At 32.9% G+C, this 17,545-nt stretch overlaps 1 protein-coding gene across 3 annotated transcripts in view; it reads left to right on the forward strand.

The window, feature by feature from the left end:
• The window catches only part of LOC122504792 (ankyrin-2-like), an 85,337-nt gene that overhangs the window by 42,417 nt on the left and 25,375 nt on the right, over positions 1-17,545 (forward strand). For all 3 annotated transcript variants that reach the window (XM_043616038.1, XM_043616040.1, XM_043616039.1), the window contains exons 3-10: positions 6,588-6,720; positions 7,119-7,282; positions 7,521-7,676; positions 8,147-8,275; positions 8,520-8,717; positions 8,875-9,171; positions 10,798-10,995; positions 13,771-13,917. In XM_043616038.1, coding sequence (XP_043471973.1) covers positions 6,588-6,720; positions 7,119-7,282; positions 7,521-7,676; positions 8,147-8,275; positions 8,520-8,717; positions 8,875-9,171; positions 10,798-10,995; positions 13,771-13,917 — 1,422 coding nt within the window. The remainder of the gene's footprint in view (positions 1-6,587; positions 6,721-7,118; positions 7,283-7,520; positions 7,677-8,146; positions 8,276-8,519; positions 8,718-8,874; positions 9,172-10,797; positions 10,996-13,770; positions 13,918-17,545) is intronic.

Below are 17,545 nucleotides of genomic sequence, written 5' to 3' on the forward strand. Positions count from 1 at the left end.
ATCTATATGTGGAAAAAAGGTTAGAATTACCGTATTATTTCACAAACAAAACTAGCATTTTATTCTTTTCTAAAGAAAAATAAGACTATTTCTAATGCAGATAGTAATTTTTGTACACCGAAGGTTGCTTAATATATAACGAACTTATCATATTTTCGTATTAATGTTGAAATTATTAGCACAACGCACGAAAAATCCTCACATTCTAACGTACTTTTAGAATAAAGATAACCAAATATATTCAATATTAGAAGAAAAAGTTTCTCCGTGTATCAACATTGTCTTGACAATGTTGACACTCTCCAAAGTGACAACTTGGTGTGGGGGAATCACAGACCAACATTTTTAGAAAATCTTTGTACGAGGTGAGCTTTAAATCTGCAGATTTTGTCAAAGAAGGCATGGAAGCCCCATCAATCATTAAATGTACATTTTTATGATACGTACATACGCAGACTGAATGGGTTCCACTTGAACCCGCTAGGATGCAATGTTTAGGACGCAATCGAGCAAAAGTAGAGAATCCTATTTTGTAATTAGGATATTCTGTTTTAAAAAGGTTAAAAAGTTCTAAAAGATTGCATAAAACTAAACGCTTTTGTGTGTGTATATGAGTTCCATCCGCTTGTTTGGCCGATTTAAAATCTTTTTTGCCCGCTAAAAGACGACTATTTATGTAATTTTCATAGAAGTTTATAACTGCATTTTTTACTTCTTCAGATAAAGTATGTCCCGAATTTCTATTTTCTATTCCTTGTCCTGCTTTCTTTACAAGTGAGCGGGAACAACCAAATATTTTTGCAGGCATAAGACTCAAAATTTTCTTTCTTTTCAAATTGTTTGTTAGTGGATTGTGAAATAAATTTTTCAATTTCTCAACTAGTTTTTTATAATGAAAAGCATTTCCGTCGTCGTCTATATCTATATCTTCCTCATCAGGAGACCAATCGCTTTCCAATTCGTTCTCTGATTCAGATTGCGTATTTACTTCTGGAATTAAAACATTCGGAATTTCAGTGACAAAATCATCAGGCCAACCTTCTTTGGAAATTTTTTTGCGACATTTATCGCACAAAATTATTTTTTCTGGTACGTTTTTACCATTAATTGTTGAACTGTTAATTTTATGAACATTTTCCTTTTTATGGATTGCGAATTTGAAAGGAATTAAACATTTATCGACTGTCATTATTTTTTACAAATAGATCAAACAATGAATATGTAATATGAAATATTAATTCTCTGACACCTCATAAAGCGGTGTTGTAAAAACCAAACCAAAATATAAATGCAGCGTAATAGGATGCAAGTGTAGGAAATGATGTTAATCAAGCAGAAAAGGGAAAGCAAGAGTGACTTTTTTATGATATTCCGAGTAATTAGTATTTATTACAACTAATAGTAAAGTAAATATATTTATTTACTGTGTAAAAATCAACTGATATTAACAAAATTCTATAAAAGCAGTGATATTCTAATCACATGAATTGTTATGAATAAGTAAAATACTTATGGTGATTCAGTATTTTTTACAATAATTAAACACATGGGCAAATCTCTGAAAACTTTAATATTTGAATTTGAATTTTTTTAAAAAAATTCTTGTGAGCACAATTTTGATATTTTTAGTATTACATCTTCGACCAAAATAAATTTCATTTTTATTACTGTACAACCATTATTTGGTTGCCTTTTATTTTAAAATATAAATTTTTGGAAAGAAAATAATGTTAGGTTATCTAAATCTGTAACAAGATATACATAAACATTTTATCTCCTACACTTAGGTAAGTTATTTCTTAGTATCACAAAAACATAATTAAACATGAAAATAAATATAATAAACGTCTAATGCAACTAATAAGGACAAAATTACAATAAAAAAAATTAATGAAAATTTTTGACGTATAATTATTTGAATTAGTAACATGAACTTTTCTAATTATTTGATTGGCTGAATTGTTTTGAAAAAATATCGAGAATCTTAATATAACCTTGAAAAACACTAACAGTTTTATGAACGTTTAATAAATAATAAATAAATATTACTTAAGTGCCTTCCGTTGATAAATTTTTCATTCCGCGTTTCCTTTTTCTCGATTTTTATTTTCTTTTCTTTGATTTTCTTTCATTTTGCCACTTTTTATTACATTTTTGGTTACTTCGTGATAAATAACATGGAACAAATAAATGCGAAACTTCAGATTGATTGGAAAACGATTGATTTGACCAAGCGACATATTTGACGAGCGACAATTTGAATATCCACGTAAAAAAAATAATTAAATAAGAATTAGAATAAATAAAAACATATGCACAGTTTTAAATACATCTAAAGTAATATGTGCCCCAATTTTAGAGCAAATTAAATAAGAAACTTTGGAGAAATTAATGATTTGACCAGCGACATATTTTCCGTACTACACCAGTATCACAAGTATCCAACAATTATTTTGCTTAAAATATAGTTGAAAATAAAAATAAAAATCACGCACATAAAACTTGAATTACAATTCAATTGTGCCTCTTATTTCAAATTTTTTCATTTAGTTTTTTAATGTTTATTTTATAAAACCATTTTGATTTGACCAGCGACACAAAAACTGAGGGACACTTATTAGAAGATTATATCTTTTCTAATTTTTACTTTTTTTAAGTTTGTTTATGGAATTCTTAAGATTTTTTAAATAGTTTATAACAGTAAAAAACGTGTTTTCCAAAAAAACTTTATTTAAACAGTTAAAATACCTTTAGAAAAAGTGAAAGTGACACTTGCAAAATCATGGTATTGTGAACTTTAATAAAGAAAAACATAGAAAAAAAACAAAATAATTTATATCAATGGTTAAATCGTAATCCTTATTTTCTTTTTTAAAACATGTAAATATTTAAAAATCATTAGTTTTTATATTTAGGCTGTTTAAGTGAAAATAATGTGAGGGACTTAAAGGTTAAAAGTTCCTGAGATTCGCCCACATATTTGAAGTCTAGAATTTTTTTTAAATAATGAATTTTTAATATTGCAAGGTAAAGCACCTACTTCCCATGTTCTAAACAATATATTTTACTAAAAATTCCTAATTGACAGTCACTGCACAACACTATGGTAACCCGGTGCAACTCATCAATTTTTGATGAGTTGCACCGGGTTACAAAATCATCTGTAGCTTGTACGCATTTCAATGTCCCAAAATGGCATTTGAAAGGTAAAAAGCTTATTAAATAAGGAACATTTTTGGGTATTTTTGAAAAAATTTGAAGGGTTGAAAGAGGGGGGAAATTTAAAACAAAAAATTTTTATTTTTTTTATGAAATTACATTTTTTTAAATAATTAGTAATTTTATTCAAAAGTTTGGAAAATTCTCTACTAAAAACACTTATACAACTTTAAAATCCATTGATATGGGTAAAAGATATTGCCATTTGAAAATTATACTGAAAAAAATTGAGCCCCTGATAACATGGCAACCACGCATTTCACAGACCTAAAAACCTACTTTACATACACTGGAGCTTTACTTATTTTCAGTCTCACTTATTTGTAGTTGCACTTATTTTCACAATTTCCAGTCTCACTTATTTTTAGTTTAAAGGTTCTCCGTGCGTTCTCATTGGTTGATGTTAGAGAATATGCACCAATCAAATCAACTCGAATATTACGTTTCAGAGTGAAAATAAGTGCGACTCTGCCTTTCAGTTTGTTTGGACTTGGTGAAAATAAGTGAAGCTCCAGTGTACTTGTTTTTATGTATACTCTAACATACTTCATTTCAAAAAAGAAATTTTTTTAGGGTGGCTTTTATGTTAGAGAATGCCTCATTTGCCTCAGGTTATATTCATAACCGGCAAAAAAACATGTAACCACGTGATTTTAATACCAAATTTTCCCGCGGTTGGCGCAAGTGTACTTAAGTTCATGAAAACTTGAGAACCGTGAATACCGAAAACGGGGCCACTTTCCGTTAGAGCCGCCCATAGGTGATACGTCTCCTTATAATACTTCGTGACTACAATCTAGATAGCTGTCTGTATACGTATTATTAAAGATGGTCACCCTAACCATCATTATGTTACCCACTACTATAAATTTTTCTCCGTGTAGGATCTTATGTGGATTCCTATATGAACAAGAAGATTAAATAACAATTTTACAAAATTTACAATGAAAACTTTTTAAAAATATATTGTTTTGACACGTAATATTTACAAATATAAAAATTAATTATATATAAACATTAAGTATAAATTATTATTAAAATAATAAAACAGAGACCGACAGATTAGCTCAGTCGGATAGATGCCTCGCTTGGCGGTCGTATAAGGACCGAGGGTATAAGTACCCTTGGTTCGCGCCCATTTGGCTTGGTATTTTTCCGGCACGTGAGACAATCTGAGCGGGAGGTTTGACGTCAAGGTATAATGATGTGCACCGTCGATTATTGTCCGGTACACACCATTAGAACTCGACTTTCGATAAACCGGTTGTACTCAGGAGAGGTTTTCTACAGTTTCCCTCTTCTCTGGTGAGAAAACTCTTTGACTGGTAGTCCAGGCGGATGCGAGTACTCCTAATAAAGTCGTCTGTAGACGCAAAAATTAGGTTAATATAATTATAGGAAAAATTTAATATGTAGAATGGTTATGCTTAATCCAAAAAAGTATTTCTCGGGGACTCTTGTCGAAGTGCGTAAGGCCAATAGGGCAGGAGTATAAACAATAAAAAAAATAGTAAAACAGTTAAGATAGTAACCCTACTTTTTTACAGTATGATATAAAGTATCACCTGAAGATGGTACTGTTTTAAGTATTACCAGAAGATAGGACTGTATCTCACTGAGGTATCGAAATATTGTTGTTTAGTTCATTATATGACTTTCGTTAAAAAAAATGTGTTCTGCCGTAAAGTCTCTCTTTTAAATAAATTTCACTACTTTAAGGCGTTTTGATAAACACAATAAATATTCCAAATTACATACATAAAGGCCTTTATTAAACTAATTACAAATTGAATATATAAAAGATTACAATATAGTTTCTATAATTTATGCTTGCTTGACGACTACTCGTCGGGAACTATCGCACCTTCCTATCATAGTCGTTTACCAAAATTCTCCCCACTCATTCAAATTAAAATTCGTCGAACACAATCGCGTAGCGACAAAATGTGTTAGGCTATTTATAAGAAAAATCTTAGGGCCTAAAGGAACATGTTTTTTGAGTTTTTGGAAGCTCATAGAAAAACCAACCGACGGTTTAGCGCAGTCGGATAATGTCTCCTACGAAATTTTCGCCACCTTGGTTAGCGAAATTGGCCAGAGTGGTAGCTGACAGAGTCCTCCTCTGCCTACCAACTGGGTTTCTCTAAGGGGCCGCCTGGACTTCCGGAATGAGTCGAATGGACCCTCTGCTTCCTTTGAGTCCGAAGAGATAGGGTCCAATTCCATTCCCTGTCGGGAAGGTCGTCAACAAATTCACCTGTGTACGGTAGACACTACAGAATTTTGCAAGGCAGCGCACAACGTCCACCTTATCGGGCACTCTTCGTTATTACGTTGGCTATACCGTAACACCATCTCATGACGCAAACGGAACAACAATGAATGAAGTGTTCCAGCCAGGCCAGACAGACAGGAACGGCTGGATTGGATCCCAGAATGGATCTTCTTCTAACTTCACCTCTACCTCTTCCGGTGGGTCGTGGATATTATATGGCCCCTCCTTGACAAGCTCTGTTGGATTCCATGGTGATGGTGTTAGGATTTCCTCTGGTTGATCTTGAGATGATAAAGAAATAATTCGAGGTTCCGCCTAAATCTGCCAATCCCCATTCTTCAGTTCCCTTTCCTCTCAAAAATTCTCATTTTCTCCCAGTTCCACAGCGTCCCTAAGTCCTCCATCTTAATCATCTGGATACTTGAGGAGCTAAAATCACAAATCAAGAGTTTCTGAAGTCGCTGACTTCTAATCCAATGTCAATTTTAAACATTTCAAAATGTCGGACAAGTTTTTTAAAAATCGATCTCGAGATAAGGTGTCTCACCACCAGAGTTATATCATTGGAAAATTAATGGGATTAACTGAAATAAATATATTAAAATTTTCTTAAGAAAATGCTTAGTAAGGTAATATAGGACCGGGTCTTAGAAAAGGGATCAGTTAGCCAGAAAATCGATTTTTATGATGGTTTAGTATAGTATATATATTTATGATGGTTTAGTATATCTTTTTGTAATTGTTAAAACAAATTAATAGAATATTGTGCGTCAAGGGACAAAAAGACATCTGTCACGTGACGGTGACCGGGACAGACCCCGGTCGCCCCAACCACAAAAAACCAATTAAAAAGAGAAAAAACTGTACTTATAATGTTTTGCCCGTTTTCTCTATCCAACATCATTTTTGCTCCCTAGGGAGTATTTGTTTCTGCTACTCTAGACCAATCAGAAAACAACGATTTCGCCTTTTTTTGATTATCCGACATTATATTTACTCCCTCCATTATCCGATCAGTATGAAAACATCGTGAATTTAATTTATTATTGTTTTAAAATTAAAAACTTAAAATGCGATAATTCTATTTTTTCAGAATGACTTAAATGCTTTGCATTTGGCTTCAAAGGATGGTCATGTGGAAATAGTTACAGAACTTTTAAAAAGAGGTGCTAAAGTCGATGCTGCTACAAAGAAGGGAAATACTGCCTTACACATAGCTTCATTAGGTAATATAATTTTCTTTGTTATGATTCTAATATTACGGGATCACAATAAATGAATTAATATTCATCGCAACTCTCGAACATTATTATACATGCGATTCCAGCTCATTATTAAACAGTTTTGGAGCATCCCTACCAAATTATTTGAAACTTAGTATAATATTACATTTATTTGTATAAAGTTTCAGAAAATCAATTTTTTGAGCCAAGATAATAGTTTATTTATAAGATATATGACAATTGTTCAAAATTTGTTTAATTGCTCATATCTTTTAAACGATTAAAGATAAATCTTACCAAGTTTCAAGTAATTCGTTGAAGCTGCTCCAAAATTCTTTAGCAATAAAAACTCAAATTCCCACACTAAATTCAATTGATCATAATTTAATTTTAATTTACAGCTGGTCAATCGGAGACAGCGAATATACTTATTCAATATGGAGCACAAGTCAATATTCAATCTCAGAATGGATTTACACCGCTTTATATGGCAGCACAAGAAAATCATGACAATGTTGTTAAGATTCTGCTCAGTAATGGTGCTAATCAAAGTTTGGCAACAGAGGTAAGCTTGGTTTATTAAATATATTTCAGAAGATGCATCATCTACTGATAGTACTATTTTCTTCCTTTGAAAAACATTTTAAAATTGCAAAAATCCTTTATATTGATTCCATGTATATTGGAGATTTGAAATTAGAAATACTGAACAACATTTTCAAATATTTAAGTGGAATTTTTAATTTTTTCCCTAACGATGACTTCAAACTACTCTAAACAAACATTGTTCTTATTTGTTACAGGATGGCTTTACCCCTTTAGCTGTTGCAATGCAGCAGGGACATGATAAAGTAGTTAGTGTTCTTTTAGAAAATGATTCAAAAGGAAAAGTAAGGCTTCCTGCTCTTCATATTGCTGCTAAAAAAGATGATTGCAAAGCAGCAGATTTACTTCTTCAGGTATATTTGTTCATTTTACATATTTAAAAGAGTTTCAAAATTCTGTATATTTTTTACAAGATTGGATTAGACGATGAGTTCCCCTTACAACACATTTAAGTAAACTAGACCTGGAATATGACCATTTCCCAGTGGGCACACTTATTAAAAAGACGTCCTAAGAATGTCTTTTAAGACATTCCTGTGCCCACTGGGTTCAAGCTTATTTTTAGTGTGAACTGTCATAAATTATTACCTTATGATAACTTTACCCTATTGAATATTATACATATGAAAGATCTAAATTTATACTGAGCTTACTAATGAATTTCACCTAGTGCGCTTTAAGAAAACTTTCAGTAAGATAATGTGTTATGTAGATATTTTTTTATGAAATACCTACATAAGGTAAATAAATAAAATAGTACCTATTACAATTCTTTTATTACCATAATATCATTATATTTTAATGAAAGGAAAAATTGTTTTAGAATGACCACAAACCGGATGTTACCTCAAAAAGTGGATTTACTCCTCTTCATATAGCTGCACACTATGGTAATGAAGAGATTGCAAAGCTACTGATAAAAAAACGTGCTGATGTAAACTACCAAGCTAAGGTGAGAAATAAATTTTTTTAAAATTATTAAACTCCTAGTTATTTCTATTCTTATTTATATATAATATTTCTATTCCTAATAAATATGTGACGCGTTGATGAAATAAACTTGAGAGGAAACATTTATAAGAATTTGATGATTAAAAAATCATCATAATATATTACATAATACGAGTTTAATTTACAACAATTATGAACTCTGTGAATATTAAGTTAACTCTCTGACAAAAATGTTTTTTTTTCAGTTTAATATTAGTCCATTACATGTAGCTGCAAAGTGGGGAAAAAACAATATGGTAAAAGTACTTTTAGAAAATGGAGCAGTTATTGAATCGAAAACTAAGGATGGGTTAACACCACTTCATTGCGCCGCTAGATCTGGTCATGAGGAAGTTGTTTCAACTCTTTTAGAAAATTCCGCACCTATAAGTGCACGATCGAAGGTGAGTTTTTTTTAAATAAGTTAGCAATTTATTATAAGAGATTCAAATTTCATGTCGAACATTATTTAAATTTTGATTTTAATGCTACTATTTTTAATCTAACAATAAATCAATTGTTAATCAATCTGGACACCTATTTTAAAGTTATTGTTTTCAGAACGGATTAGCACCTTTACATATGGCATCACAAGGAGATCATGTAGATGCCGCGAGAGTTTTATTGTATCATCGAGCACCAGTTGATGAAGTAACGATAGATTATTTAACATCTCTACACGTAGCGGCTCATTGTGGACACGTTAGAGTGGCAAAACTACTTTTAGACAGGAAAGCAGATCCAAACGCCAGAGCCTTAAATGGCTTCACTCCATTACATATTGCTTGCAAAAAAAATCGCATTAAAGTTGTGGAACTTTTAGTAAAGCTTGGTGCATCTATTGAGTCAACGACAGAGGTAAGGGGCCGTCCATAAATTACGTAAGGTCATTTGGGTGGGTGGACAATTTTTCTATGTTAACTTACATGGGTGGGTACCTGGTTAAACGAATTTCTTACGTAAGATATATTTTCTTACATTACTCCATAAATTTCGGAAATTCTCAAGCTATGATAGGGTCGTTCCAGAATGAGCCAAAACGCAACGAAGACGCGACGCGTCCCAATGCCAAAGATGGTAATATTAAGCTAAATTTCTGCATTAAATTGTATTAATTGTGTACTACTACACTTTAGAAGGCTCTTAAAAGACCAAATTAAAAAAATTTTTTTTAGGTTTTTTATTATAAATATTTAAAAAACTTTTTTGCTTATATTAGTACATATTTGGAGAATAAAAATAATGGTTTGTTTTTAATTTTTATTTAATATCATAATCTGCAGATAGCATTCAGATCGAAACTCCAAAAAGTTAGTTGTCCAATTGCGGACAGTTTATCTCAAGATTGACAAATCGGAAACAAAAAATCCAAAATGCTTTTTAAAAAGGAAGGTGTCTTGCATAGAAATCTACCACCAATAATGAAAAATCGACTAAAATAAAAAAATAGCAGATGTTTCAATAATTTTTGTCAAAATACACTATGTTTTTCAGTATTTTTCTAGTTTACGAAAAGGTTTTTTTTTTAATTTTTTGACCATTTTCTGGTAAATTCTCACACAGGACATGCTAACAAACAAAACGAGTTATCATTTATTAAAATCGGTTCAGTAGATTCAGAGATAAACTGTCCGCAATTTGAGAAAACGTTATTTTGAGAAAAACGCGTTTAAACTTATATGTATCGTTAGAGGCTATCTATAAATTATCTAAAATTCTTTTGCAAATTGAAACCCCACCATTTTTTTTATTTCAGACACTGTTACATACATTAGCACCAATGTTTCTACTGGTCGTAACAAAAAGCTGGACCCCACCATCCCCTTAAAGACTTACTTAATTTGTCAATGACTTTTTACATTAATTGAATATTTTTTGAAAAATTTATTTTTATTTTTTACAATTGGTTATAAATACTTTAGGAAGTGTTTTCTAAAGTCATAAAGAGTCAAAAAATGCAATAAAAAAATAAAATTTTTTTAAATTCTAAAGTGTAGTAGTACCTTAATATTTATTATTTTGACCAAAGTAAAATATGTTTAATAAATTTTATATAAATTAAGTATATTCTAAGAAATACAGAACTATACACTAAATACCAAACATTTGTTTATTAATTCATTTTATTAGTTAAACAATTTTTTGCATTGCTGCTAGCAAATTCTCGTAAAAAATACCTAAGCAAAAACTTACGTAAGATAGGGGGGGTGGGTGGTTCAAAATCTTGCGTAGCCTTACAGACGTGGGTGCATGGGTCAAAATTTAAGAAAAATGCCTTACGTAATTTATGGACGGTCCCTAAGTGATTCTGATTTTATAAGTTTTTAAATATATATTTTTTATTTCTGCACTTTTGAATGTAGCTCTTTTAACTCTGGAAGGTTTTATCTATCTTATGTATTTAGTTCATAATAGTAACTGAAAAAATTACTCTAGTTTTTGAAGAATAAAGAATTATGTTTTTAATGATACATATTTTTATAGTCAGGACTCACACCTTTACATGTTGCAAGTTTTATGGGCTGTATGAATATTGTCATATTTTTACTTCAACATGAAGCGAATCCTGATGTTCCTACAGTCAGAGGTGAAACACCATTACATTTAGCAGCTAGAGCAAAACAAACAGACATTATTCGTATTTTACTTCGAAACGGAGCAAAAGTTGATGCTCGTGCGAGGGTAAGTTATTTGCACATAATTTTTCCTCATATACAATGTTAACATTAAAATTTTGCATTTACCCAATTGAATAAGTTTTTAAAAACCATTTTTGGATGCCTGAGTTACATTCGATTAAGTTGTATCTGATTAGTTAATATCTCAAATTTGATGTAAAAGGTTGCATTCACATGCATTAACTGCTATTCAGACTGACTGATAAGATAATTAAAATTTTGGGAGTAAACAATTATTTTTATATTATATTTTATTAATTTAGAAAAACAATTTAAATTACAAAAATTAAAGTAATAGTTAATTGTAGCTTTAAATATTGTGAAATATTTTATTTGAATTGTGCGGAAACGAGAGTTTTGAGGTTTTAACGTTTAACCCATAGGGGATCTTCCATTCAAGAGCATTCTTTACAAAATTAAATTCGTTTAATTCGTACCAAATACTTTTCTTACTTTTTTACTATTTTAGCTTTATTAAATAATAATTAATAGATTCGCCTAATAGTAAAAGTGTCTTAAGTAATATCACGTGGTAAAAAAGAAAATTTCTCAACATGAGCTGCACGTTGTCTTATAGATGTCCCCTGGACATTAAAGATTGTCAAAAGACAATCTTCTAGATAAAAGTAACTTCGATACTTGAAAACTGCAGATGCAGGCAGTTCTGATAAAGCCAGACTTATGTGAATACGTGAACGGGGAAATAGTTAAACCCGAGGTAGGAGAAGGTGCAGCGGAAATAACTCAACTTCAAGCACGGTCGAAAAACTATCTGAGCGCCAGGTCAGATCGCAAGAACCGGCGACCTTACTAGAAAGATTGACCTTGCACAAGATGGTGGAGGGAAGTAATATACGGGATCATCTGAATTTTTTTTCGACACAGTGGACAAACTTGGTGAAATGTACATTCAATTAAATCAAGATTTGTTAACGGTGATGCTGTTATCTAGCCTTTTAATAACTTCGAAAACTTTAGGTGAGCGATAGTGTCAGTTTCGTGGCGAACATAAGTGATTCCCAACAGGGGACTTTAAATGTCGCCAACAACTCAACAGCACAAATTTTAGGAAAAGGGTTCGTACAAGTTAACGATAAAAGTGCGGGATGACGAAAAAACGTTTCGCTTGCTGATGCTTTATACGTACCGGACTTAAGAACGAACCTTTTGTCGGTGTCAAAAATTGAGGATTTCAATGAAGTGAACGTCAATGACAATGATGGTGATTTTCCGGAACTTGACAACGAAGTTGACGACGGTAGCAGCGATTTCCTCGCAGTCGACAACGAAATCAACGATGACCTTGAAAACTCAGATGGAACATCCCAAATCGAAGCGCAAGAAACTATGCAAAAGAAACCAGGTGGACCAAAAGGAATCGTAAAGAAACAATCAGATAATCCAAATATTGGTACAAGAACCGGTCAACGAATCAGTACTTGGAAATTACAAGAAACCGGCTAACAAAACCGAAACGAGATAATGGATGCTGTCAAGTGAAATGTTTTATCAGAAATACTAGTGAAGAAGGCAATTGCGATTCCAGACGTCGAGGAAGAGATTCATGCTATATTTGATGAAATGAAGTCAATCATAAAAAACAACACTTGGACTTTGGTCGATCCGCCACATGAAAAAACAACAATCGGCAGCATAATGATTATAAGAAATAAATTAAAACCAGATGGGGACATTGAAAGGAAAAAAAATCCCGCCTAATCGCCCAAGGCTTCAATCAGCAATCAGGAGTGCACTTCACAGAGACCTTAGTTTCAGTCACTAGGACTAGTAACATTCGAGAAATAGGACTTACGCCAACTAACTCCAATCCATGTCTCTTCCAAATCGGGATAGGGGAAGAAATCACTTTAGTAGCAGTCATTGTAAATGATTTTCTGATAACCTCCCGGAGAACAAAGACATTTGACGGAATTCGTAGGAAATTAGCCAATGAATTCGAAGTGAAAGATCTTGGAAGTGCATCATACTGCCTGGGAGTAGAGTTTATTCAGGAAGATGGAGAAGTCACCATGCATCAAAAGACTCTGATAGACACAGGCACCAAACTCACGAAAAGGGTCGATATCACCACCAAGGAAGAAAAATTACAATATAGCGAATTGATAGGAGCACTGACTTATTTGTCAGTAACGACTCATCCCGATATCTCATACGCGATAAGTGCTCTCGCTCAATTTAATAAGAATTACGGTTTTGAACACTGGAAATATTTTCTTTTAAATTTTATATTTATATTTTGTTATCATGAAGGGATATTTAGTTACGAATTCGATCGTAACACTGGAGAAAAGTGTTTCGTTTTATTGAAAAGTATTGGGAAGTCACTTACTCTTAATGCTAAACGGTCCCAACAGTTCTAATAGCAGAAATGTGAAAAAAGAGAAGAATACCTATTTACACTTACACTGAAATCTCACTTATTTAAAGTCTCGTTTATCTGAATCCGTTTTCGCTTCAGTTACTTTCAGTTAGGATCAGTCCTAACTCCACTTGTCTTAGCTCATGCGCAGTACGCGACCAATGGAAATATACTTTCATTCCCATTGGTTGAGTTCAAGCAAAACCAGCCAATCATGTCAATTTATCGAATTACGTCATCAACATAAGTTATGCCTACCAAAGTACAAATAAACGCGACACTTCGTGTCGAATTGCGTGAGCCATGTTCAAATAAGTGTGGTTTCAGTGTATATCAAAATTTGTTAAAAATGTTGTTGATAAATCTTTTGTAATTCAAAATTTGTTAATTTTTTTACAGGAGCAACAAACACCGTTACATATTGCTTCAAGATTAGGAAATCTTGATATAGTAATGCTCTTACTGCAACATGGTGCTGATGTTGATACAACTACAAAGGATATGTACACAGCATTACATATTGCAGCGAAAGAAGGACAAGATGAGGTAATGTACAAAGAATTCTCCGAAATAGTGGATCACATCAATGAGTTAAATATGTTGTATCTTTTTTGTGCACGGCACCGTGAATATTTAATTTAAGCTTTTTATTATCTTATAAGCACATTTTGTTAAGTTTTATTTAGAGTTATTTATTTTATCATTACTGCTATTTTATATTATATATATTGTTCACGACTTACAATTTTATAAAATCACTTATTGTTTATTGTACAATGATTAATAAAATGATTTTTTGTTGAATATATTTTACTTATATTATATTTTTACATTATGAATTTTGCAAGGCATGTTAGACAAAATATTTTGTTTCTGCACATATGTATAGTTGCGTGTTTCATATTATTTTTATAAAAACAATATAAGGATCAAAGTGACCCAATATTTAATCTTCAGACACAATACTTATTGAACTTACGTTAATGGAACAATAAGTTAGCGTAATTTAGGTAAAGTATCCACACTTTTCGAGGTTGAAACAACATCATTTCAATCTATTTTGTGTAAAGTTGAAGTTCGATTTTTAACAGTGTAAGGTAAAAGTCCCAGTTATGAAGCGCTTTCGTAATTTCGTCCCTATTATGGAACAGTATTACAAAAATTAAAATAAATGCAATTCAAATTGGTGGTAACAAAATTCTAGTTATTTCAATAAATTTTACATACAGCAAACACAACCTCAAATATTTTCAGTATTTTCGCATTAAATTTCTACAGAAAAAAATGATTTTATAATTACCTACTTAACTAGAATTTGTTCTTTGTATTTAATTCTTTAAGGGGTTATACTACCCAGGCGCACTAAAAAATGAACGTTTTTTTGGGAATTTTTTTTGGAAACTATTCTATGGATCAAAATAAAATTTTGAGGCTTTATTATGCACGTTTTGAGGTACAGAAAAAAATTTCCATTAATAACTTTTGATACAAAATAGGGCCTTAACTGATGATAAACAGAAAATGAGTTTTTTACGAGAAGTGAAACTGCGTACAACGTAACATTCTCAATTTCGGAATTTAAATGAGGTTCATTATGAGAGTGTCAGATATTTACCTTTTTAATTATTCCACCGTCCGACAAAGTTAATTTTTTTCACACATGAACGAACCAAGGATTTTCGGAAACTAGAGCAAAAAAAGATACCCGTGTCTTGCCGTTTCTCGAGATCAAGACGTTTACGGTTTTTAGGGGTAAAAATAACCCTTAAACAGAAGGTAACCAATTGTCTTGCAAATAATCTAGAAAAATAGGAACTCAATATGAGCAGACTAGCCGCAAAGGGTAAGTATAAGTCTGGTAGAAAATGCACCAAACTTCGTCTTTTAATTCTAATTTTCCTAGAGTTAAGTATTGTGCAGGATAGAATGATTAAAATGGTGAAATTTAAACCCTGTCATAAGATCTTTATACCTTCTAGAATAGACTGCAAAAGAAGTGTATTCCACTTGGAGACGCAGTATGGTATAAGGATGGCTCTAAGGTGGACTGCGGTGTAAGTTTCGGAATTTACCAAAAAACTGGATGTATTAAAGTGGTTGAATCATTGAGACAATATGCCACTTGCCTAGGAACTCTGAAATATCTCTCAATAGAATCAAAACTCGTCTAGGAATGCCTACTGGATGAGTTGGGTTCAGTAAATAAACTTTTATTGATCTGAGTACCGGGTCACTCGGAGATTAGGGAAATTTTTTAAATTAATAGTAAACTTTAATGAATCGGCATTCTTACTCAGTAAAAAATGTATTCAGAATAGAAAAAAGTGAGAGGCAGAATTGCTTCATAGATCCATAATAGTGTATCCGGTTTAAGACCTTAGTTGACACCAATTGCCAGTGGCGGATCCAGGGGGAAGGTCATGGGGGTCATGACCCCCTCTGGGACGAAAAATTTACAAATAAAAAAGGTCAGCTAATTATGGTCGTCGCTCGCCGCATCTAAAGAAAGATGACCCCTTCTAGAGTAAACTCTGGATCCGTCACTGCCAATGGCCCATTTGCATTTTCAAAGAGCAGCTGTAAGTTTCTTGCACTTCTCCTCTAGGTGCTTTTTCCAAAGCAGCTTACTATCCAGAATTTCTCCAATACCGTCTGGTATAGATAACAGCTTTTGTTTTCCCAGAATTTATAGACAGACCTACCTTCTTGCACCATCTATCTACCCGGTTTAATGCCTCTGGCGCCACATCGAGTAATACATCAAGGTGGAGGCCACTAACGATTAAAAAAATATTGTCTGTGTAACCTTGCCTCAGTGAAGAGACTCAGTAGTTCATCCACTACCAAGAACAAAAGAAAAGGTGAAAGGATTCCATTCTGAGGTATTTAGAATTAACTGTTCCTTCCAGGATTGAGTTCCATTTTGTTGATAAAAGGTCTCCGTTCTTCAAGATACGACAAGTCCTATCAACAATTACTGTAGGGATATTAAAAGCTGTCATAGCTAATTTTATAGACTTTGGGGAGGCCTGACTAACAGACCTTTTTGTGCCCATAAACTACCGCAAAACCCTGGTTTTGTACTTGTCCATCAATGAGATCAACTGCTTTACCCAGCGCTGTCTCCGTAGAGCATCTTGTTCTATACGCATTTGTATAGCGGATACTGCTTCAAGATCTCGCTGCGGATATATCTATCGATCAGTCTTTCAACTAATTTTACAATAAAAGATGTAAGGCTAATAGGGCGCAAATCCTTCCGTGAGGTATACCCGTTTTTGTCCGGTTCAGGTATGAATACAACTTTCGTACCTGTCTACGATTTTGGCACATAACGCTGTAAAGTCAAACTGGCCATAGCAAGCATAATCAATGGCCCTACACCATCATTTATAAAAGGACAGGGAAGACTCCATCTTGACTGGGAAGCTTGTAAGGACTAAAAGATTTCACGGGACATCTGCCCCTATCAGCAGTCACGGTCCTATTAGCCAACTGCCTTTGAGACCGATAATCAGGCTGCGGAAGGTTAATCAGAGGCCTAGGATCGGAGCTGCTTTCTGCAGACTTTGAAAAGCCCGGAAAGTGTGACTTGACCAAATAGGACAAGGTCTCATCGTCTGACTCAGAAAAGCTCCCATCAGGCATCTTCATGGTGCACAAGATTGCATCGGAGTTTTTAGCAAGCAGCTTATCAAGCCTAGCTGCCTCCTTCCCTTTTTCGATGATAGAACAGAAAGCATTCAAACTATTTTGTTTTGCTTTTCTCATTTCGTTTTTAGTCCCTTCTGGTTTCTTTTCTGAGATGTTCTAATTTCTTATTCCGCCAGCATTCTTCTTTTCCCGAAAACATTTTGATCAGTTTGCAGCTATTTCCATAAGCTGCTTTGATGGCCTTTTTAAAGTTACTTGCCACTTTATCAATGGTCTCACGATCTCTAATCTTACATGATAAACCAGAAAGAGTCTCTCTGAGTTCTGAGTTACATTTAGCCCAATACGTCTTCCTGGGATAACGAATCCACTTCGCTTCAGAACGACCCGCAGACTCCACCTTAAAGACAATCTGTGAATGATCAGCAAGCGAAGGTTCATTAGAAACTCTATATCTTTTTACCTTGTTTCCAATGCTCTTAGAGCAGAGAGAAATATCAACCACTTCTTTCCTAATAGC

This window comes from Leptopilina heterotoma, unplaced genomic scaffold (genome assembly GCF_015476425.1).
Source record: "Leptopilina heterotoma isolate Lh14 unplaced genomic scaffold, ASM1547642v1 Lhet_32, whole genome shotgun sequence".
NCBI lineage: Eukaryota > Metazoa > Arthropoda > Insecta > Hymenoptera > Figitidae > Leptopilina > Leptopilina heterotoma.